Genomic DNA, 23,518 nt, shown 5'->3' with positions numbered 1-23,518 from the left:
AGATAGGGTGGACAGTGAGAGCCTTTTTCCTCGGATGGTGATGTCTAGCACGAGGGGACATAGCTTTAAATTGAGGGGAGATAGATATAGGACAGATGTCAGAGGTAGGTTCTTTACTCAGAGAGTAGTAAGGGCGTGGAATGCCCTGCTTGCAACAGTAGTGGACTCGCCAAAATTAAGGGCATTTAAATGGTCATTGGATAAACATATGGAGGATAAGGGAATAGTGTAGATGGGCTTTAGAGTGGTTTCACAGGTCGGCGCAACATCGAGGGCCGAAGGGCCTGTACTGCGCTGTAATGTTCTATGAAAGCTTTTTCTCAAATGTATTACTGTAAAAGGCCTCGAATTAAAAAATTAAAACTGCAGAAAAGAAACATTCAGTTCAGCTTAAAATAAAGATATTAAGAACTTTACCTGCATCCATCAAGGCCATGCTTCCTGCACATACTGATGCCATGGAAGATGAACCTAAACATTAAAAAAGACAAAGCTAAACCACTCATGAGACCAGACCACTAGACTCCCAATTCCAACTCCAAACACCACAACCGCAAAGACAAGATTAAAGTACTATGTCTGCTGGAAATGTGAAATAACAGAAAATACGGCAAATACTTAAGCTGTATGTATGCACACTGAAAAAGAGTCGATGTTAGATGCCAATGATGCCTTGTCAGAACACAGTACTTTGTGATGTTACAGTTTTTAAGGAAATCAGGAACTTTCTAAGGTTCCAAACATTCCTGAGGTGAAAGATTATAATATCAAGAAGTGAGGGCCATTTTGCCTACCGAGCTACTCCGCAATTCAATAAAATTATGCTAACCAGATTGTGGCCTTAATGACACTCTCCCCTGACTGCCCTCCGACCTCCTCCGCAGCACTTCCTTGCCCGTCATCCCTACCCAGAGCCCCCCTCCCAATCCAAGCCTCTAGCTCCTGCCTCCAAATTCCCCCATCTCCCCATCCCGGAGACCGAAACCCCCAGTCTCCTCTCTCCAGATTCTGAAACCCCCAATCTCCCCATTCTGGACTCCGAAACCCCAGTCTCCCTTCCATAGACTCCAAACCCATCTCCCGTGGCTCTTCCCCGGACTCCGAGACCTCTCATTCCCCCCTCCCCAGACTCCGAAACGCCATCTCCAGGGTGTGGGATGGTGTTCAGTTTCTCCAGACACCGTTACATCAATCACAGCACAGAAGACCAAGCTTTGACTATTTCAGTCTTAAGTACAACAGACTTACAACTCTCATCTATATAAAACAAAACAGAGGCTTATGAACATTGTTACACGAGATAAATTAAGGGATTGAAATAAAAGGGTTTAAAGTAAACAAGGTGCTATTGTTTGAATTTATGGCCAATCCATTTAATAACTCACCATTAGATTCTAGTACTTCTGCAGTTACTCTTATTGTAAATGGAAATTCCTTTGGAACCACAGATTTCAATGCTTTTTCTGCAAGAGCACCTAAATCAATAAGAATTTTAATAGAAAGAAACATTTTAATAAAGGCGTACAATAAATTTTAAAAAGTAATTCTGTGAATTAAATGGAATGATTCCTTCTCACCATGGCCTAGCTCCCTCCTATTCTGACCAACTAATTTTCCGATTTCATTAGTTGCATAAGGCGGAAACTGAAATAACAAATACAGTGCTATTAGAATAGGACAAACATGCTTCACTAGGACATTACAAACTTGCATAATTGCATTCAAAGCAAGCATATCAAAAATAAACATTAATGAATTTTTCCCACTCTGGGGTGATATTTAAGAGGTGATGGGGGTCTTGTCCGCCAGCTGAAGAGCTGGTGGGAGCTCACATTGCCTCTTTTCAGGAAGGCCTGCCAAATTAAGTGACAAGCACTTAGATTACCGCAGCTCTCCCTAACTACAGACTACAAGTCACTAGTGAATTTGGTATTATCCTCTTTTCGCCACACACATATGTTAATGGCAGGAATTTGCAGTCTGTGGCGAAGTGAGGGTGACTTACTAATAACCACAAAGTATATCTTGCCAAGAGATCCGGCGATCTCTCTTGAGGATTTCATCTCTCTCGTGTTGTGGTGCTGCAACTTTCTTTACTCACCATTCACAGCATGGTGTAGTCATGATGTCACCAGACTGTTCAATAGTGAATCACATGAAGGGCTTTAAACACCCCCGCAAACTGGGAAACAAAAAAACAATTGGATTTGGGGGGGTGCTGGACAGAGGCAATGTCATGGGAACCCCGAGTGACAGACTGCAATTTCAGGCTTCCACACTTATCTGCATACACTACATTCCTATATTCTGAAGATGCGATTTGTTTTAGAGGGGTAATAACAGCAAGTGCCAACAATTTGCTGTCAATCCGGGGGCCAGTTTCGCTCAGTGGGCTATACAGCTGGTTTGTGATGCAGAACAAGGCCAGCAGGGTGGGTTCAATTCCCGTACCGGCTGAGGTTATTCATGAAGGCCCGCATTCTCAACCTTGCCCCTCTCCTGAGGAGTGGTGATCCTCAGGTTAAACTCAAAGGGGAAAGCAGCCGATGGTCATCTGGGACTAAGGCTGCCTTGCTGTCAATCAATGTAGGGAAAATGCATTATTTAATTTACACACAAGCAGCCACAAACAGCAATCAGTTATACTGCTTTTCGTGATTTTAGTTAAGGGACATATATCGGGGAGCATAATTTGAAGAGGGCTGTGGAATCTAAAGAGTTGGCCTGGATTACACTTTCTTTCTATTCATTCAAGGGAATGTGGACTTTGCTGGCTATGCCAGCGTTAATTGCCCTCGAGAAGGTGATGAGCTGCCTCCTTGAAGTGCTGCAGTCCAGGTGATGTAGGTACACCTTCTCCTGGATGGTGTCAAGTTTATTGAGTGTTGTTGGAGCTGTACTCATCCAAGCAAGGAGGCAGTATTCCATCTCACTCCTGAGTTGTACCTAGTTGATTATGGACAGGCTTTGGGGAGTCAGGACGTGAGTTGTTTGCCGCGGGATTCCAAGCCTCTTGACATGCTCTCGTAGCCACAAATTGTCTATGGCTAGCCTAGTTAAGCTGCTGGTCAATGGCAACCCCCAGAATATTGGGAGATTCAGCGATGGTAATGCTATTGAATAGCAATACGTGTTTAATTCTCTGGAGTGGGGCCAGAACACAATCTTCCACCAATAAGCCAAGGCTGAAAAACAGCAGGAAATATTGAATATAAGTTGTATAACTGCCAATAACTTATGACCCCGTGAAACACTGACTTCACTCATTATTTTTTCAATAAATACATTTTTTCAATAAAATAGGGCGGCACGGTGTTAGCACTGTTGCTTCACAGCACCAGGGACCCGAGTTCAATTCCCCGCTTGGGTCACTGTCTGTGTGGAGTCTGCACGTTCTCCCCGTGGCTGCGTGGGTTTCCTCCGGGTGCTCCGGTTTCCTCCCACAAGTCCTAAAAGACGTGCTTGTTAGGTGAATTGGACATTCTGAATTCTCCCTCGGTGTACCCGAACAGGCGCCGGAATGTGGCAACTAGGGGATTTTCACAGAAACTTCATTGCAGTGTTAATGTAAGCATACTTGTGACACTAATAAAGATTATTATTAAACAACTGCAAAAATATGAAATATGCACACAATACATAGGATTTGTAAGCTGGGCAAATATTTTTATTCAAATAAACATTTGTTGCAGAGGCTGGATACGGAATGGTATAACAAAGTCACTCAATAGGTTTCAGCCATTTTATACACTATGTCGGATTTTAACCAAAGAAAGCAGAAATGAGGGATCCTTGACCCGAGGGGTCAACTCTTTCTCTCCACAGAAGCTGCCCAATCTGCTGAGACTTTCCAGCATTTCCTGTTTTTATTGAAGCAGAAGTGAGATCTGCATTACCAACTTCTCACTGTTGCTCAGTGGAATCAGTTGAAAGATGTACCTCCATTTAAAATCCTTTGCTAACTTGTCTGATGAGGAATGGATTTATTTTGTGTACATATCTCTAAATGCATTTACACTGGGAAATTTGCTAACTATTGGAAACTTACAGGGAACAATTATGCAAACGAATGACAGGGTACGAATCTATGGATATGGTGCAGGTTACAAATATTAGAGTTTGCTTTAACAAAACAGAGCATTGATCCATCACATCCAGTGAAAGTTCAACTGTACTTATGATTGAAACAAATTAAAACCTATTGCAGTAATCTTGAATGTTGAAGAAGGTGACAATACCTCATAGTGCAGCATGAAATTTTTTTCTTTCACCCCACTGTGGAAGTAAAAAGTATAACATTAGTTTGGGTCAAGCATAAGAATTTATCAGCAAAATTTGAAACTCACGATCTGCAGACACAAGTCAGGATTTTCTCTGTGGGCTTCAGAAACCTACCACCATGGTAGAATTAGAAGCCCAATGCATGTGGGGAACAACCTCTCGGTTGTGCTTTACTCCAACTTGGCCAATTAATGGCCGGAGGATGGGCTTGTCATCCAATGATGAATGGCGGGCAGATTCTTGAAGCTGGCTGATCGATAAGAAGCCCTCCAACACTAAAGGAGGAGAAGCTGGCCTTTTAAGGTAAATGAGAAAGTGGGAGCTCAAAGATGCAGGCACCCTCTCTCCAAATTTTAATTAAAAAGTGGGCTCAACAGCCAGGCCACCACTGTGAAACCAGGCATATGGGAGGGCTTCAAAAATTTGCCTGGATCCCTAGCCTTTTTGGTCTCCTGTCAGGTGGCTGCCACCAGGCAGCTGAACTGTTCTCAAAACCACTGGAGGCCAACTGGAATTTTCCAGTCGGCCTTTAACCAGGTTAATTAGCTACCTGCCGCTTTCAGGCAGTAGACCTGTAGTGCAACCCCTCCACCACCACCCATCTCAACCCTGGGAAAAGGCCACAGGGTGGGATGGAGCTGGCAAAACAGCATGCTGGTCAGTGGTGCAAATTTATGTGCCTGCTCACCTCCCTGCCTGCCCTAATTAGGATTTTAAATTTTTTAATACTATAATAGGCGAACATTCCACGGTGCATGACCAACGTATATCTGCTTCCCCCCATGGTTTTGCTTGAAGTCTGTAACTTTACAATTTGTAAAGACCTATGATAACTAGAGATTGAGGGACCGGCTTAGCTCAGTTGGCTAGACAGTTGGTTTGTGATACAGAGCAAGACCAGCAGCCTGGGTTCAATTCCTGTACCGGCTGAGGTTATTCATGAAGGCCCCGCCTTCTCAACCTTGCCCCTCGCCTGAGTTATGGTGATCCTCAGGTTAAATCACCACTAGTCAGCTCTCCCCCTCAAATGGGTAAAGCAGCCTCTGGTCATCTGGGTCTTCTCTGTAGTAAAACATCAACAATTCAGAAGGGTGTGTTGGCAAGGTAAGTAGCCAGGGTTGGGTGACACAAAGTGGTAATGTTACTGGATTAACAATCCAAGCCCAGGCTACTGGTCTCGGGGAATGGCTTCAAGTCTCATCACCATATCTGGTGAAATCTAAATTTAATATATAAATCTAGAATTAAAAACTGGATTGTCGTAAAAAAAACTATCTGGTTGACTAACACCAATCAGGGAAGATTGTTTTTAACTCATTCTGGTCTACAAATGGAGTTCAGAAGTACACAATGTGGCTGCCTCTTAACTGCCTCCTGAAATGGCCCTGCAAGCCAATCAATTGTATCAGAAAAGTCAAAAAGGAATAAAACTAAATGGATCACCCGGCATCACCTGGAAATAACAACAGTGCACCCCTCCTGACTGATCCTGCAAAGTCCTCCTGACTAACATCTGAGGTGCTTATGCCAAAATTGGAAGAGCTGTCCCACAATAGTCAAGCAACAGTCTGACATATCACACCTTGTGATAAAGTATCAGCAACTTGATATGCCTGCTTCCACAGCACCTTCCAAACCTGCAACCTCTACCACACAGAAGGACAAGGGGAGAACTACCCCATGAATTCTCCACGCCAAAACTCATCCCGACTTGGAACTATATCACCATTTCTTCACTGTTGCTGGGCACAAATCATAGGGCATAGGCGAGCGACACTGGACGAACTGATGGAGGAGTGGGAACTGCCGACAGGATAGGAAATGAGACACTTGCAAATAAAGCACTTCCTCCGCAAAGAAACAGTAGGTAGGGTACCCCGGGGCCCCAGAAACTAGACGATTAGAGGACCTGATAAGCACAGACAGTAAAGAAGGGGGACTATGTGGGAAAATGTATGGACAGTTACTGGACAGAGCCTGAACATCACTGGACAAGGCCAGACGGAAATGTGAGGGCGAACTGGGGACAGAAGAGGGGTGGGGACTCTGGAGCAAAGCATTGAGCAGGGGCATCTCCATCTCCTCCTGCGCAAGGCTCATGCAGCTCAAAGTGGTGCACAGAGCACACCTGACCAGAACCCGAATGAGCAGGTTTTTCCCGGAGGTGGAGTACAAATGTGAACGGTGCCAGAGAGGCCCGGCGAACCACACTCGTTCTGGGCTTGTCCCAAACTTGTGGGGTTCTGGACAGCTTTCTCTGAGGCAATGTCCAAGGTTGTGGGGGTGAAGGTGAAGCCATGCCAATTGTGGCAATCTTCGGGGTATCGGAGCAGCCAGAGCTACAGACGGGGAAGAGGGCCACGCCCTAGCTTTCGCTTCCCTACTCGCAAGCCGGAGAATCCTGCTCGGCTGGCGATCAGCAGCACCACTCACAGCTGCAGACTGGTTTGCTGACCGTTCAGAATTTCTCCACATGGAGAAGATTAGTATGCCATCCTATGTCAGAGGAAGGCTTGCTAAACACATTGGGGCAGTTTGTCGGCCTGTTCCAGAACCTGTTCGAGGCCAGCAACAACGAGTAAGATGGGGAAACGGGAAAGATAAAAAGAAAAGGGAGAGGAAAACAAAAATAAAGACAGGTGGGGAACCACAGGGACGCGCAATCCGTGGGGGGGGGGGGGGGGGAAGAGAAAAGGCTGGTAAGACACAAAAAGGAACAACGTGGGAGGGGGCACACCCCCCCCCCCCCCCAAATCGTAGGGAAAACACAGTCAAAGTCAATGGGGAAAGAAAAGAAAGGTGGGGGGGGGGAGCAAGGGGAGAGAAAGGGAGGGGCAGGCTGGAGAGACCACACGCTGAGCCAGAGGGCGCAGAATGCAAATAGGGTAAATTAAGGGAAGGACAAGACAAACCTTTCCGTATACTACAGTAAAATAACCACAGCCAACAATGTACATAACTGTTTATAAATTTTGAAAATGGCAATAAAAAGATTTAAAAAAAACATTTCAGTAGCTGTTGACATCACATCAACATGAGTTCTGTATGCCATGTGGCTGCAAGAGGGGAAGAAGGGAGCTAAGAATTATAGTAATGGCATTGTGTTGAACACATGGATGGAGAAAATTTGTTGAGGGTAACTATGAGGGATAGGCATGACATTTCAACAGGGAGAATGTGAATGTCAGTGGTGAATTGATAGATGGGGATTGGAGGAAGTGCACAGAGAGGGATGGATACCTCCTAAAATAAGTTTGTGCGAAGAATAATGAGCTGGACTAAGTTCGAGAAGTGTTATGGGCGAGGCGTTTTCAGAACCTCAAAATGTATCATGGAGTTCAACCAACCTCTCCCTTTAATGTATTTATTGCTTTTCCTAGCACACGGTTTGTTCCCTAGGTGTGGGATTACAACTATGGACACATGGGTTTTTAAACACAAAACAATGTTTATTCCATGAACTCAACTTAACATCTTAAATAAATATTGGATCTCTTAACACCTCTTCCTTCAAAGGTAACTCAGAAAATATTGCAACAGTAAATAATTCCTCAAAATGTTCCTTCAAATTTCCAAGAGACTTAACACCTTTAAACAGAATCACATCAGGTTAAAGGCTTTACTATTATGAGTTTAAATCACCCAAATGATCCAGAGATAGTCTTTCATGGCAGAGATCCAGCTCACTGCAAACACAGATACTCCCAAGCTCTTTTCAAACTGCAAAACTAAACTGCAAAATGGCTGAACTGACCTCAGCTCCACCCACTCTCTGACATCACTGTTTTCTTAAAGGTACATAGCTTAAACATCCATGTCTTAAAGGTACTCTCACATGACACCTCCCCCCAAGAAAAAAAAACCCATCAACTTCAAGATGGTTTCATTTTTCACTTTTGCACCATCCACTAGGAAATGTACACAGCAAATATACCTTTTCGGTTTAAAAAAAAACACATGCAAACAGGTATAATAATATAGTCCATTTTTCTTTGTTTTTCTTCCTCCAACCGAAATCCTTCTCGATTGACAGTTTCTTTGAACAAAATCTCTCCATGATCCATCCATTCCTCTACTCCTCGGCATTTCTCTTTAGAATCAGATACTTTAGTTCAATCTGACCACAGAGCCCCTTGCAATTCTCCAATACAGGAGCATTGGTGATCACCGCTTTCAGGCAGTCAAATGCCTGTTGAAAGTCTGCAGTCCATTGAAATTTGTTAGGTTTCTTTAGCAAGTCCATTAGTGGAGTAATCACGCCACAAAGCATTTGCACAAAGGTTCGATCAAATTCATTCATGTTAAGAAATCGCATTATTTCCCTTCGTCTTGAGGGTATCGGAAACTCCTCAAGGAAAGTGATTCGGGCTTCTCCAAATTCACTTTCGGCTAGGTTCATCACCAAACCCGCCTCCTGAAGTCGATCGAAGAACTCCATACGATGTTTTAAATGTTCTTTCCATGTCTGGAAGTTGGAAATAAAAGCAGATTGTCCCACTTTCGCAATGCAATCCTTCAAACATGGGATAGGATAAGAATCCGTTCTTGTAACTGCATTCACCTTTCGATAGTTCACACACAACTGTTGGGTACCGTCTGGTTTAGGTACCATCACTATGGGTGAGCTCCATTGGCTGCAACCCACTTCAATTATGCCAGTCTTCAGCATAATCTCAATCTCTCTGTTAACTTGTGCCAATTTTAAAGGGTTAAGTCTATATGGATGTTGTTTGATAGGAACAGCATTTCCCACATCTACATCATGTGTAGCCATTTTAGTACTTCCCAATTTATCTCCACAAACTTGCCCATGTGATATCAATAACTCTTTCAGGTCAGTTTGTTTTCCTCTGGAAGGTAACTTAACAATTCATCCTAATTTTTAAAAACATCCTCATTTTCCAATTTAATTTGAGGTATGTCAAGTTCACAGTCATCTGGATTTGGTTCGTCACTTTGAGTTAGAATCATTAAAATTTCCTCCTTTTTCTCTCCTTCCCTTGCAAAGTACCTTTTAAGCATATTCACATGACACACTCGGTGAGTCTTCCTTCTATCTGGTGTTTTTACCACATAATTCACCTCACTTAATTTCCTTTCAATCCGATACGGTCCACAAAACCTAGCTTTTGTAGGCTCCCCTACCACTGGTAACAACACTAAAACTTTATCCCCATTGGCAAAACTACGAACTTTGGATTTCTAGTCCGCTACCCGTTTCATCACATTTTGTGCAACTTGTGCAAATGTTGTCTAGCCAATTCACCTGCTCTATTTAATCGTTCCCTGAAATTTGACACGTAATCTAATAGTGTAATTTCCGATTTCTCACCCACCAATTTTTCCTTAATCAATTTATGTGGTCCTCCTACCTCATGACTAAAAACTAGTTCAAAAGGACTAAATTTGGGAGACTCATTAGATGCATCCCTAATTGCAAACAATACGAATGGGATTCCTTTATCCCAATCCTCTCGATAATCTTGACAATACGCCCTGAACATTGTCTTTAATGTCTGAAGCCACCTTTCTAACGCTCCCTGCGATTCTGGATGGTACGCAGTTTAATTTAAATTGTTTTAATCCTAAGCTATCCATAACTTCTTTGAATAACTTTGAAGTAAAATTCAATCCTTGATCCGATTGAATTTCTGTGGGTAGTCCATATCTAGTAAACAATTTAAGTAACTCCTCCACAATCCTTTTAGCTGTAATATTATTTATTGGAATGCCCTCTGGAAACCTAGTCGACACATCCATTAGTCAAAAGATATTGATTCCCACTTTTTGTTTTAGGAAGCGGTCCTACACAATCGATTAGGACCCTTGTGAAAGGTTCCTCAAATGCTGGAATAGGTATTAAGGGCACTGGTTTTATCACTGCTTGAGGTTTCCCTATCACTTGACATGTGTGACATGATTGACAAAATTTAACTATATCTTTATGTAGTCCAGGCCAAAAAAATGTTTCTGGATTTTAGCTTGAGTTTTCCTTATTCCCAAATGACCTCCCACTGGTACCTCATGTGCAACTCGCAACACCTCCTATACCCTACCAGCAATACTACTTGGTGAACTTCTGCCCACTTTTCATCCGCCTGCATATGTACAGGTCTCCATTTTCTCATCAAGACATAATTTTTACGGTAATAACACTCTGGTATACTCTCAGATTCCTCTTCCGTATATGCTTTCTGATATATCCGTTTTATTTCTACATCTTTCTGTTGTAACTCCGCCAATTCTCCTGAACTAAAAATATCCGCCTCATCCTCCACCTGTTCTTGTTCTTTTTCAACCATCTGATCAAAAATAGTTTCTGATAATTGCACTTCAACTTCATCTTCACTCTTTGATTTCTCCTCTTGTCTTAACCTGTTACTTTGCGACCTTGTTACTACACAATCCGGAAAAATCCCAGGATATTCGTCCTTCAACACTTCAGTTGACTGATTTTCCAATGGCTTATCAACCACAGTAGGCATCACTACCACCTACGATCCAGCTACATCATTACCCAAGATAAACTGTATTCCTGGACAAGATAGTTTATCTATTACTCCTACTACCACTTCACCACTCTTCACTGGACTTTCCAACCTTACCTTACATAATGGAACGCTACTCCTCTCACCCTGAATTCCACATATCACCACCTTTTCTGGCAACATTCTTCCCAAACTACATAATTCCTCATCTCTTAACATTAAAGAGTGACTAGCCCCTGTATCTCTTAAAATTGTAACTTATTTACCTGCTCCTCCTGATACACATGAGTAAACTTTACCCACACAAGTAAATCCTTTAAAGACATCTGGCACCTTCTTAACAATTACTTCTTGAACAGGCTGTACAATCGTTTGCACCTCCTTCGCTTTCCTTGGGCTTTCCTTTACCACTCTAACAAACCCGACTGTCTTATCCTGTTTTACCACATCAGCCTTCCCAGTGCTTTTCTTCAACCACCAACACTGTGACTTTACAAGGCCTAGTTTATTACAGTGAAAACATTTGAAACTTTTCATTTCTTTTCCACCCTCCTAGATTTCTTTTTTAATCTGAGGTACATTCTCTTTATTGTCTCCCATCAGATCACCTTTAGCTTTACCACTTGAGTATTTCTCATGTGCCCAGTTTCTATCCCTCACCAGCTGAAACTGATGTCGGAAACCAATCTTTGATTTATGAACTAATTCATAATCATCTGCCATTGCCGCTGCTAATCTTGCAGTTTTAACCCTCTGTTCTTCCACATGAGTTCTCACTACATCAGGAATTGAATTTTTAAACTCCTCCAAAAGTATAATTTCTCTGAGAGCTGCATACGTTTGGTCTATTTTCAAAGCCCTTATCCACCTATCAAAATTACTCTGTTTGAGCTTTTCAAACTCCATGTATGTTTGACCAAATTCTTTCCTTAAATTTCTAAACCTTTGTCTGTAAGCTTCAGGCACTAGCTCATATGCACTTAAGATGCATTTCTTCACCTCCTCATACGTTCCAGATACCTCCTCCGGTAGTGATGCAAACACTTCACTAGCACTACCTACCCGCTTTGTTTGAATCAGTAACACCCACATGTCCTGTGGCCATGTCATGTGTTTAGCTACCTTCTCAAATGAAATGAAAAAGGCTTCCACTTCCTTCTCGTCAAACCTTGGCAATGCTGGGACATATTTAAATAGATTCCCACCAAGCCTTCGACGATGACGCTCTTTCTCACTATCCTCATCACTACCCTCCAACTGTATGTTTCCCTTTACGTCTTCCAATTTTAACTGACTTTCATGTTTCATGACCATTTTCTGAAGTTCAAACTCCCACTCTTTATCTTTTTCCCTGATCTGTATCTCCCTTTCTTTTTCTTTTTGTTCTGCTACGGCTATTCTTTCTTTTCTCCTTTCTTCTCTCTCCTTTTCTTTTTCCTCTCTCTCTCGCTTTCTTTTTCCTCTCTCTCTCACTCTCATATTCCAGCCGCTTTAATTCTTTCTCATGGTCCATTTGTTTAATTTGCAACTGAATTTTTGCCATTTCCAATGAGTCAAACTCTATCTCAGGCAACTTTAAATGCTTAACCACTGCCATATTACCTCATCTTTTCGCATTTTGTCAGGTAATGTTAACTGCAATGTTCTTGCCAAATCTAGCAGTCTGCTTTTCGTTTCTGTCCGTAAGGTACTACGTGTGACATTCTCCACCCCCAAAAACTTCTGAGCCTCTGAAAGAGCCATTGTTCACAACACTCTCCCCACTTAAACTAAAATACCGCACCGGAAAAGCATCAATCCTGCACTGTCTTTAAGTTCACAAAAGCCAATCCAATAGATAGACTTTTATCCCGGACAAGCCCCCAATTGTTATGGGCGAGGCGTTTTCAGAACCCCAAAATGTATCATGGAGTTCAACCAACCTCTCCCTTTAATGGATTTGTTGCTTTTCCTAGCACATGGACACGTGGGTTTTTAAACACAAAACACTGTTTATTCTATGAACTCAACTTAACATCTTAAATAAACATTGGATCTCTTAACACCCCTTACTTCAAAGATAACTCAGAAAATATTGCAACAGTAAATAATTCCTCACAATGTTCCTTCAAACTTCCAAGAGACTTAAAACAGAATCACATCAGGTTAAAGGCTTTACTATTATGAGTTTAAATCACCCAAATGATCCAGAGATAGTCTTTTATGGCAAAGATCCATCTCACTGCAAACACGATACTCCCAAGCTCTTTTCAAACTGCAAAACTAAACTGCAAAATGGCTGACCTGACCTCAGCTCCCTGACATCACTGTTTTCTTAAAGGTACATTGCTTAAACATCCATGTCTTAAAGGTACTCTCGCATGACAGAAGGAGGAATTAAGGGATTGGAAGTGATACACACCTTGGATGCAAGACAATACGCCACTGTACTTACCTTTCCTGCCCTGCGGACTTCACAAATTGCTCACTGCACTAGACCCAGAGGTACAGTACAACGGTCCTGCTGTTTACACCTCAGCAATCTCCAACTACACCTGCTTTGGCCCAGTTGGTGTCTTCTGCTATCACAAGGGAAGACCATTGCCTCCAGGCTCTTGCAGCCCCCAACAACACATCTAAAGAGATGCTGCAGAAATAAGCCCATCTCAAATCCACAGGAATATGTCAGTGGCTGCAATGACAATTCTAAACTCCTTCAACTTATTTGGTTGGAGTGTCCCGTTAAATACTGAAGTCATGCACACGACCATCTCATCTGCAGTCGCTAATTAGATGTGAAAGTAAAAGACAGTGAGGTGACTCATGAAACAGATGATTAAAAAGTAATGAATCTTGACTAAGTTATTAGTGAATTTATGTAATTAATAAGTTAATTGAAAAGATGGAATTTGCATTCAAAGATAACTACACTATAAATGTGAATGTTTCTAGAAGATGCAAATATCAGAAACTGTTCAGGCAATGGAATCTTTCTAACTTTTAACAAGTTACAGGACGCCACTGCCTGTCAACGACTGACTCAAGAATAAAGTGCATTGTTCATAATCTGATTGTTAGTAAATAAGGAAGCAATCGCCTTCTATGGATGTCCTTTTGAACTGAGGTGTTATCAATAGAAGGTGTAATTAAAGATTAACTAAATTAACGTAACAACGGCGAGAACCAACCAATAAGCTAACAGTTGCCTGACCTGGAGTGGTATGATATCCATTAAAAGGGATAAAAATGGGATCCTGTAAGGGTTCATTGTAAGCCAAGATTGGAGACTCAGAAGTACTCACTTTGTGACAATTTCCACAAGTCAATTAAAGAGCAAAAATCATGGACCAGAGGGATTGTGGCAGTAACCAGCACTTCAAAGGGATTACGCAACTGATTGGCGTTGTAAAGTTACCCAAAGGTTTGATAAGTATACCTTTCTTTAATAAACTTTCTGAATTTATTTTATCACAAAGAAATCGGTCTTGCCTTAATTCATTAAGTCTCGTATGAACAAAAGCAAATTAAAAACTGAGTTAATTCGAAGCTGATTTACAAGCAGATTGAAAACAAAAGTGCAATAGAAATTGTTACATTAAAATCTAATTGTACTGGGACCTCAGCTTTTCACCATACATATCACAGACTTGAAGGAATGGAGATTTGAACATCCAAGTTTGTAGATTGATATTAGGTTGAGAAGCAGGAAGTTGTGCAGATGAGAACAGAAAATTACAAAGGAGCATAGACAAATTAAGTGGATGCGAGGTGCGGGTGGTGGTGGTAAACTTTCACATGGCGATCAGTGTGGGTAAATGTGAGGCCATCTGCTCTGGAATTTATTCAATGTAATCAGATTAATTTTTTTTTAAGGGTGAGAAAATCAGAATTGTGGAGGGACAATATGATTTGAGTGTACATGCACACAGATCACTAATAGCTTGTAGACAGATCCAAAAATAATTAAAGAAAAGGCAAATGGAATGTTGGCTTTACTTTCAAGAGGTCTGGAGGGAGGAGGTTGTGCTTCAATTATACAGAGCCTCGATAGACCAGTCTGGAGTATTTTCATTCAGTTTTGGGACTGCACCTCAGGCTGGATCGTCGCGAGGCCAAACCCCTTTATTTTGGAAAAGATGATTTTTCGACTTTCAACTGACTGGAAATTTAGCACTTTGAAAATGAGGCAGAACAAGCTACTTACAAATGCAAGCCCACCTTCCAAGGCGGAGGTGAAAAACAATAAAAAATACTCTCAGGTGAGTGTGAAGAGGGACACATTACCTCTAATTCAGAGATCCATCAAAACCTGTCATTGCATTTTAGTGCCTTTACCTTCGACAAAGTGCTGGATATTGAAACAATGGCTGCCACAAACAGACTCCTTGAAAATACCAATTGGGTGACGTTTTTCAGGCCAGGCTGCAGTGAGATTGCAAGAAAGTTGTCAGCAACAGAAATAACTTGAAAGCTGGTGTGTCTCTTTTGGAACAAGTGAATTACCCTGTTCAGAAGCAAACTTTACTAGAAATCTACCAGCAAACCGAGATCTCTTAATAATTGCATCATCCTCTACATCTGACCATATCTACGAAACCAACTAATCCAGATCAGCTCCAATATTTAAAAATCTATGCCTCCGGGACAATCAAAGGACATTTAACAATATATTATTTTTACTGGACTCTTAACTTCCTTTATCTGATACATGTGTGCATGCGTGTGTGACATCGGGTTTAGTGGTTAATAAATTTGCTCTTTTTGTGACTTCAGTAAATCTTGTTTGATTGGCTCCTTGTCGCTTAGTTTGAACAGTGAAAAAGAAACATACACCATTGTTTTGATCAACTGAAATTGAATAGAGTTGAGTCATTTCACCCCTTCTCACCTGGTCATAACAGGATATATTTGCCTTGCAGGGAGTACAGCACAGGTTCACCAGAATGATACCATGACTTACAGGGTTAAAAACAACAGGCTGGCTGTATAAGCTTGGCTTGCATTTCCTAGAGTATAGAAGTTTGAGAGGTGATCATATTGAGGTGTTGAAAGTGTCAAAAGAATTTGATAGAGAAGATATAGATATTTCCTCTGTAAGGATATCAAGGGATAGGGATCAAAGGCAGGTAGATGGAATTAAATTACAGATCAACCATGATCTATCTAATTGAAAGACAGAACATGTTCACGCAATTGAATGGTCTGCTGTACCCATGCAAAGAGGATTGGCAAGTTTACATTTATGATCCAGACCAAGACTCTGAAATGTGATTGCTAGGATCAGTTAACGTTACAGATTACACAGGCTCAGGACGGAATCAGAAATATGTAAATATACTTCTCAGTTGGTCCCACATTTCAACATTGACAGCTTTCTGCAAGATTCTGGACTGATATTCTTTCCCTCCTACATTTGGGACCGAAAAGCACCAGGTTTTGAATAAAATTGTGGTAGATGCTAGAGTGGAACAAGCAACTGGGTTTTATTTTTTGCAGAACCCATTTCAGTGAGGGATTAAAAAAGCTAATAAAATCCTACCATGACCCCTTCACCAAAAATGTTTCAGTGAATTATTTTTTTACAGTAACCTGGCTAAGGTGTTTTGCAATCTCTGAATCTAACACATTGCACATTTTATAAATAAATAGCTAGGTACAATGCAATTATTTTCAATAACAGGGAAGCAAAATACACGGAGATGTGCCTGCAAAGCTCACCTTATAAGAGTGGTGATAAGATCAGTTTTTATACTTGATTCCACAGAATCGAAGGCTACTGTACAAAGAACCTAGAAGGAAAGGTAAATCATTTGAAGACATTGTTTGTGGTACCCGAAATAAAACCTTTTGTGAAAATAATGAAATTAATATATTTTGATGAAATTTCTGCACACAAGTTGTTCTTTCTCTACCCAATTTTCTACCGTCCTATCCTGAAGGTGTGAAATGCTTGCGGGGGTACAGGGTTCAAGAGGTGCTCGCAGCCCTCTGCTATCTCATCAAAAAAAGCCCATACTTCATGTGAAAATTTTAGGATTCCACTCTTATTGGAGAATATATCACAGTCAAGCCTGAAACTGTTATTTCCAAACACCCACATGAGTAGGAGGAGTTATTAATAATAGTATAATCTTTATTGTCACAAGTAGGCTTACATTAGCACTGCAATGAAGTTATTGTGAAAATCCCCTAGTCGCCACATTCCGCGCCTGTTCGGGTACATAGAGGGAGAATTCAGAATGTCCAAATCACCTAACAGCACGTCTTTCGGGACTTGTGAGAGAAAACTGGAGCACCCGGAGGAAATCCACGCAGAGGCAGGGAGAATGTGCAGACTCTGCACAGACAGTGACCCAAGCCGGGATCGAACCTGGGACCCTGGCGCTGTGAAGCAACATGCTAACTACTGTGCTGCCGTGCCATCCAAAATAGCTATTCAGAGTATGATCCTGGCTGATTGTTAATTCCCAGCATTTGAAGCGATTCCCAATGGGACAAGCTCTCCACTGACCTCGACACAAACTGGGGAGCAAACCTGGAAGTCTCATAGCATTTATGGTATAGCCAATCTAGATGATGGCAATGAGCCATGAAGAATCAAACTAATGCTATCTTACAGTTCAAAGATACCACCTGCAATTTAAAAAAATAATTTTTCCTCCTAAATTTTTTATTGATTGTGACAAGCCAATACCATATCGTTGATTTGGCTAAATTATTATGTAAGAAAACATTTGCTAAAGTTAGTAAAAATATTTTGCAACAAGAGATTCGGCAATACCTATAGTGTAATCTTGTATATGGTTTACTCTCAATAATTTAAAGTGTTTTTTGCACCGTAAAACTCAACTTATGCACAAATTCAAATTAGTCCAAGTAGAACAGCAATGTGGAAATATAGTGCTCAGAGAATTGAAACTTTCAAGTCAGATAGTCCAAACTAACTTTGAGGAATAGAGTGTACATTAAAACTGTTACGACCCCAGTTGGCTTTTTAACTGCACGGGAAGATCCCAGAATGGAACCCTGGCTCAAAAGATCGTAACTTTTACTTTTTTTCAAATAAAACAAGGAGGAGCAGAGTTATAGGATCGTTAATTAGTTTTAAGAAGATAGAAACACTTATTAAGCATGAAAAACATGGATTATGATACAAGAGCCCTTTACTCCCCTCTTAGTTTAACAATTACACAGTTTTTAGGATTAGCACTGATTACAAAGTACATCTTAATTTACAATGGTCTCATTAACACAAAGGGTCTTTTAAGCACACAAGAGGACTGTGGGAAAATATGCTCTCCACTCTGAATGTCAAGTGAATGTTTGTGGATGTCCACTCAGAATGCCCCCAGATGATTGTCATGCGAGAGTTTCCAAACCCACTCCCAAAAACACACAAAAATCTTCTCTCATAAGTATGGCTTCCCTTAGCGGTTTATATCCTAAATTCCAGACCAGGTTTTCCAAATTACACTTTCAAACAAACGTTCCACTCCACATTTAACAGCTAATTCAGTCCAGGATTTCACACCAACCCCTTTAGGATTTCTTTGTCTTGACTGCGGTGCAAACTGTTCACAATTACTTTAACTCTCGATTTCCAGACTGCCATAAAATGGCATCAGACGTTTGTTTTAACTTTGAAGGCTGCTGTCCCACTTTAAATCTGGCCACTGCAATTCTCTCTTTGATCAAGAACACTTTGTTTACTCTTCCTTGAATTCTTCTGAACAATACCTTGTTCTCTGTTTACTTAACTCCAGTCGTCTTAACTACTTTTTCTGTCCCAATTTCCTGGTTATCTGGACTGTAACTTGTACTTTAGGAAGCCTGCCTCTTTGCAACTCCTGTCCTGTCCAGTCTGTCTTCTGGTAGAGTTGAGAGACGTTCACTCCCCAAGATCCTGTCTCCAACTGCCCACAAATTCAGTTAAAACTGAAACTTAAAAAGCTTTTTAAAATGCTTACAATGACCTCCAGTTGCTAAGCAACCCCACATGCTTATGCCTTTTATTTATTCTTCATGCCAAAACCTTCTCCAAGCACAATAGAACACAGTTGGAACTTAACCAACCCCCACACATACAAACATCTCTGTTTAACAAGAATTTAACTATAGATTTCACCCTTCCAGGTACTGAAACATTAAATTAAAGCCACTTAAAACTATACCTGGTTTCTGATGTTTACCAATGTAAACTACTTTTGTTTTCCTAACAAGAGCAAATATTGGCATGCACATGTTGACAAAAGGTATATTTTTCTCATGGATAGAATTGTAGTTCATTTAATACCTGTGTCTGTCCCCTCTGAAACAGTGCAGATCCATGAAGAGGTTTATACAAATCAACTTCACAATTGATGTTCCTAAGCGACCTCAAGTCTCTACCATCACATCTGTAATACAATGGAAAGCCTTTGGAGATTTAAACAACATTTTAATATTAAAAATAAGGTTACAACATAGAAATTTTCTACGGTTATTATGAATCAGTTATTTATATTTTTTATAATTATATTTGACAACATTCATTTAAGCACAGAATAATTTTTGACCTGTTATTTTATAAAATACACAACTCCTTTCTGGTAAAATTGACTTTATGCCATGAACCCAAAGGGTTAACCAAGTTAGTCAGTAATGAAAGCAGCAGTCTAAAGAGAGTAGGTGTGGTACAATGTACAAACTGTGCTTTCAACTATGGAACGCAGGTTGAAATTTATTCCAGACAAAACAATCACCTAAGATCTCGTGTTACTCATGTGTACTTCCAAACAGTTTTGTTCGGTGCTGATAGGAGAATTAATTTCTTAATGACAAAGTAGTAATTTGATGAACATCAAACAATAATTAATATTCTGAGTATTAGAATACTTGTTTTTCTTTTTAAATTATTGTTCTCTTTTCTTTGATTTTGGGCTGTGGGCCCCGAGGACATTAAGAATCAATCATGTAATGTGGAACTGGGATCACGTGCAACTCAGACCTGTGGTAGGTTTCCTTCTGTTTTCTTTACCCCACAGAAATCCAGCACCTTTCCTTGCCCTGTTCCTGGTGCCAGATTTATTTAATTCAAATTTTCAACATGTCAATGTGGGATTGCTAGCCCAGTAACACAGCCACTTGGACAATACCCAGACTTGAGCTGGCATGTGGCAAGTAACATTTGTGCCACACAAGTGCTGGGCAATGACCATCACCAATAAGAGAATTAAATCATTGGCCCTTGACATTCAATGACATTAGCAGCACTGAATCCCCCACTGTCAACATCCTGAGGGTTACCATTGACCAAAAATTGAACTGGACTAGCCATATAAATACTTTGGCTACAAGAGCAGATGGGAACCCCTCCACCTGGAAGTCCCCCTCCAAGTCATTCACCTTTCTGACTTGGAAATTTATTCGCCGTTTCTTCACCGTCGCTTGGTCAAAATCCTGGAATTCCCCCCTAAAGCAGCGGGTGTACCTACACCACATGGACTGCAGCGGTGCAGGAAGGCAGCTTACCACCACCTTCTCAAGGGCAATTAGGGATGGGCAACAAATGCTGGCCTAGCCAGCTGAGCCCACATCCCGTAAAAATTAAATAATGGAAAAATTGTCAGTGCCCGTTCGTTATAACAAAGCCAAGTGCAAAAGCAGATTACCTGCCAAGTCATATGCAATGTCATTTTAAGATTATTTGGCAGAAGATGTGCAAAAAAATAAGTTTGGTTTGTTCATCCGAAGGGGCAACACCTTGGACGGGATTCTCCGAACTGAAATCGCACACGGCGCGGGGGTGGAGAATGGGCGCCAGACCCGCGATCGGGTCCAACACTGCTCCCGCGATTCTCCGGCCCCGGAGAATCAGCAGCAATCGGGCGCACGCGGTCGACGTGGCGCCGATCGGGGACCATTGAAAGAGGCCCCCGCAGCGATTCTCCAGGTGCAGCTGGCCAAGTTCCCGCTGGTGTGGTTCTCTCATGGTTTCACCCGGCGTGGCAACTGCGGACTCAGTCCGCGGCCGCCCTGGTGGGGGGCGGGAGGATCATTCACCGGGGGGGGGGGGGGGGGCCTCCAGGACAGTCAGGCTATTGATCAGGGGGCACCAATCCACGGGCGCGCGCGATCTGGAGGGGGCCTATCTTCTTGGTGCTGGTCCGCGGTGTGGGTCGGCCATGTCGCGCGGGGCGGCGGACCCATGAGCGGACCCCCGACCGGAAGTGCAGGGTCCCGTATCGGCAGCCAGAGGTGCGAGGAGCACTCCGGGACCCTGCTAGCCCCCTGCAAATTGCAGAATCACTCTGGACTTACTCCAGGTAAGTCCAGAGTGATTTGCGTGCGTTTTTTCGTGTGCGTGGGGACATAGCCCCATTATTGGAGAATCCCGCTCCTTATCTAAAACACATTCGGGCTGAAGTTACAAATTTTGAGCAATTATCTCACTCAACCAATTGATGGATTCAGTCAGATTTTTTTCAAAACTTAAGCTTTAGTGAATGAGCAATGAGCCTCGAGTTAAAAACAAATTAAATTTAGCATGAATCACATAATTACTATCTGAATGAGAGCCAGTTATTACATAATGGAATAACTCAATTTTTGCAACAAATTACATATGTATGAAGCTGTATGTCAGTGTTAGGCACCAGATTTATTGTTAAGTGGATTTATAGGTTTTCTTGCTTATATCATAATTATAGAACCATCTTCAAGCATTACTCATTTATATGACAATACTTTAAAGTTGAAATACACCATACTTCAATCACCACTTTGCTGATATAAAAAGGCAAATACGGAGAAGCCCCGAACAGACCAGTGGGAGAGTGGTGAACTGTTCCTTTTTGCATTAACCTTTGCAAACAACTATGCAGCAATAAAAATGTATTTTAATGCCCAAAAACTATTGTTCTTTTGAACATATTACAATGTAGTAAAATAACCATAAAATGTTTTACCTTGGTAAAATAACTATAGAAATGTTTTACCTTAGATATTCATTCATAATAATATTTCGAAAAACTTCTTTGGAAACTACATTAAATGCCTCCTTTACTTCATAGGGTTCTGCCTCAGAAAATTTATCTGGAAGAGAAAATGGATTTAGCAACATATTACAAGGTTATTATTAGATCAGGGAATACTTCAAAATCCAAAGCTTAAAGTAGAAAAAAATGTTCCTTAAAAAGTAAATTGGTAATGCAAATGTTTCATGGAAATAACAGGATTGCTGTTTAGAATTGTGAAAGGAATTAGATAATGTACACCATTGGTGGTGTTTAATGGAGGCAATGGGATTTCGGTTGCCAACTTAATGCTTTCCACCCTTGGGATTATTTTAAACTTCGTTTTTGGGATGTGTGCATCGTTGGCAAGGCCAGCATTCATCGTCTAACCCGAATTGACCTTGAGCAGGTGGTGGTGAGTCAACTCCACCGGAGTGGCTCTCTAGGCCACTGCAGAGGAGATTTAAGTCAACCATATTGGCCTGAAATCACATGTATGGGTCAGGGTGAGAGCTTTGCTCCTTGTAGGATCTGTGAATCAGGTTGGATTTATGACAATCCGATAGGTTCATATGAGAATAATATTTTATTCCAGATATATGTATTAATTAATGGGACGTGGGTGTCTTTGGCTAGGCCAGCATTTATTGCATACCCATCCCAATTTGCCCTCAAGGTGGTGGCGGCGAGCAACCTTCTTGAACCACCACAGTTCATGTGGTGTAGGAACACCCACAGTGCTTTAAGGGAGGAAGTTCCAGGATTTTGACCCAGCGACACTGAAGGAATGGCAATATAGTCTCAAGTTAAGATGATGTTTGGTTTGGATGGGAAATACCAGGTGGTGGTGTCCCCATACGTCTGCTGCTGCACATGTCCTTGTAGATGGCAGCGGTTGTAGGTTTGGAAGGTGCTGTCTGAAGAGTCTTGGGGGTCTTAAATAAATTTAAATGCCCCCTAACTGCCACAGCTGGATTTGAAGTCCAGTAACATTACCACTACATATCATCCCCAGTCCTCATATCATATCTGGGTTTGGTGCAGACTATTGCTGCAATTTTAAATAGAACATTGTACAACAATTATCTTTCCAATATGCTAAAATTGTGCTCAATAAATTGTGGGCTTTTCTGATTACAAGAAAAATCATACCTCTTAACTGTTCTTCTGTCTCAAGCCTGACTTTATTAATGGCATCATCTCTTGAAACCTTAATTGTAAAGTAAAATCATTTTAATTTTAAAAACAAGTTAGGTAGTTAAAATTAACACTTAGCATTACAAGTGAAGAGTGACTCACTTTGTCATGAGTGAAATCTGAAAATACTCCACGGACCTTCTCAGAAGCAAGCCTGAAGAACAGAAGCAAATTATTTTACAGCCTTTGCTATAATATTTCATGAATGATAAACCTCACTGTAACTTATTTTTAATTGGAATACACTGTTACGATCCTGGACTAGGCTCCCCCAAGCTTTTCGTACAATTCAATTAAGAACCAAAACTTTTTGTTTAAAGTGGACAAAATTTAAGATTCACGACACTGGCTAAGAGAATAAAGCCATAAGATTCCAGTTTTTTAACGAAGAAAATAAACTTTACTATACATGGTCAGAAAGATAAAATAATTTACAATATCTATCTTATTCGCTAACATTCAGGGTTAACATGAGGTAAATGGGAATTAACAAGTAATCTGTGGTCAACACTGCATACTAAATGCAGATGGACCAAGACGGATCCCATAGATCTCTCAGCAAATCACCCAGAGATCAAT

General features: G+C 41.2%; 1 protein-coding gene across 2 annotated transcripts in view; it reads right to left on the bottom strand.

Annotated features, from left to right (window-relative positions):
• pnpt1 (polyribonucleotide nucleotidyltransferase 1, mitochondrial) overlaps positions 1-23,518 on the bottom strand; it is a 137,625-nt gene that overhangs the window by 46,533 nt on the left and 67,574 nt on the right. For both annotated transcript variants that reach the window (XM_072507824.1, XM_072507823.1), the window contains exons 10-18: positions 23,042-23,093; positions 22,895-22,952; positions 21,725-21,821; positions 19,042-19,144; positions 16,467-16,537; positions 4,239-4,275; positions 1,578-1,644; positions 1,386-1,475; positions 418-471 (exon numbers count right to left, since the gene is read on the bottom strand). In XM_072507824.1, coding sequence (XP_072363925.1) covers positions 418-471; positions 1,386-1,475; positions 1,578-1,644; positions 4,239-4,275; positions 16,467-16,537; positions 19,042-19,144; positions 21,725-21,821; positions 22,895-22,952; positions 23,042-23,093 — 629 coding nt within the window. The remainder of the gene's footprint in view (positions 1-417; positions 472-1,385; positions 1,476-1,577; positions 1,645-4,238; positions 4,276-16,466; positions 16,538-19,041; positions 19,145-21,724; positions 21,822-22,894; positions 22,953-23,041; positions 23,094-23,518) is intronic.

The sequence above is a fragment of the Scyliorhinus torazame genome, chromosome 1, assembly GCF_047496885.1.
Source record: "Scyliorhinus torazame isolate Kashiwa2021f chromosome 1, sScyTor2.1, whole genome shotgun sequence".
Classification (NCBI taxonomy): domain Eukaryota; kingdom Metazoa; phylum Chordata; class Chondrichthyes; order Carcharhiniformes; family Scyliorhinidae; genus Scyliorhinus; species Scyliorhinus torazame.
This window is presented reverse-complemented; position numbering and strand designations above follow the sequence as displayed.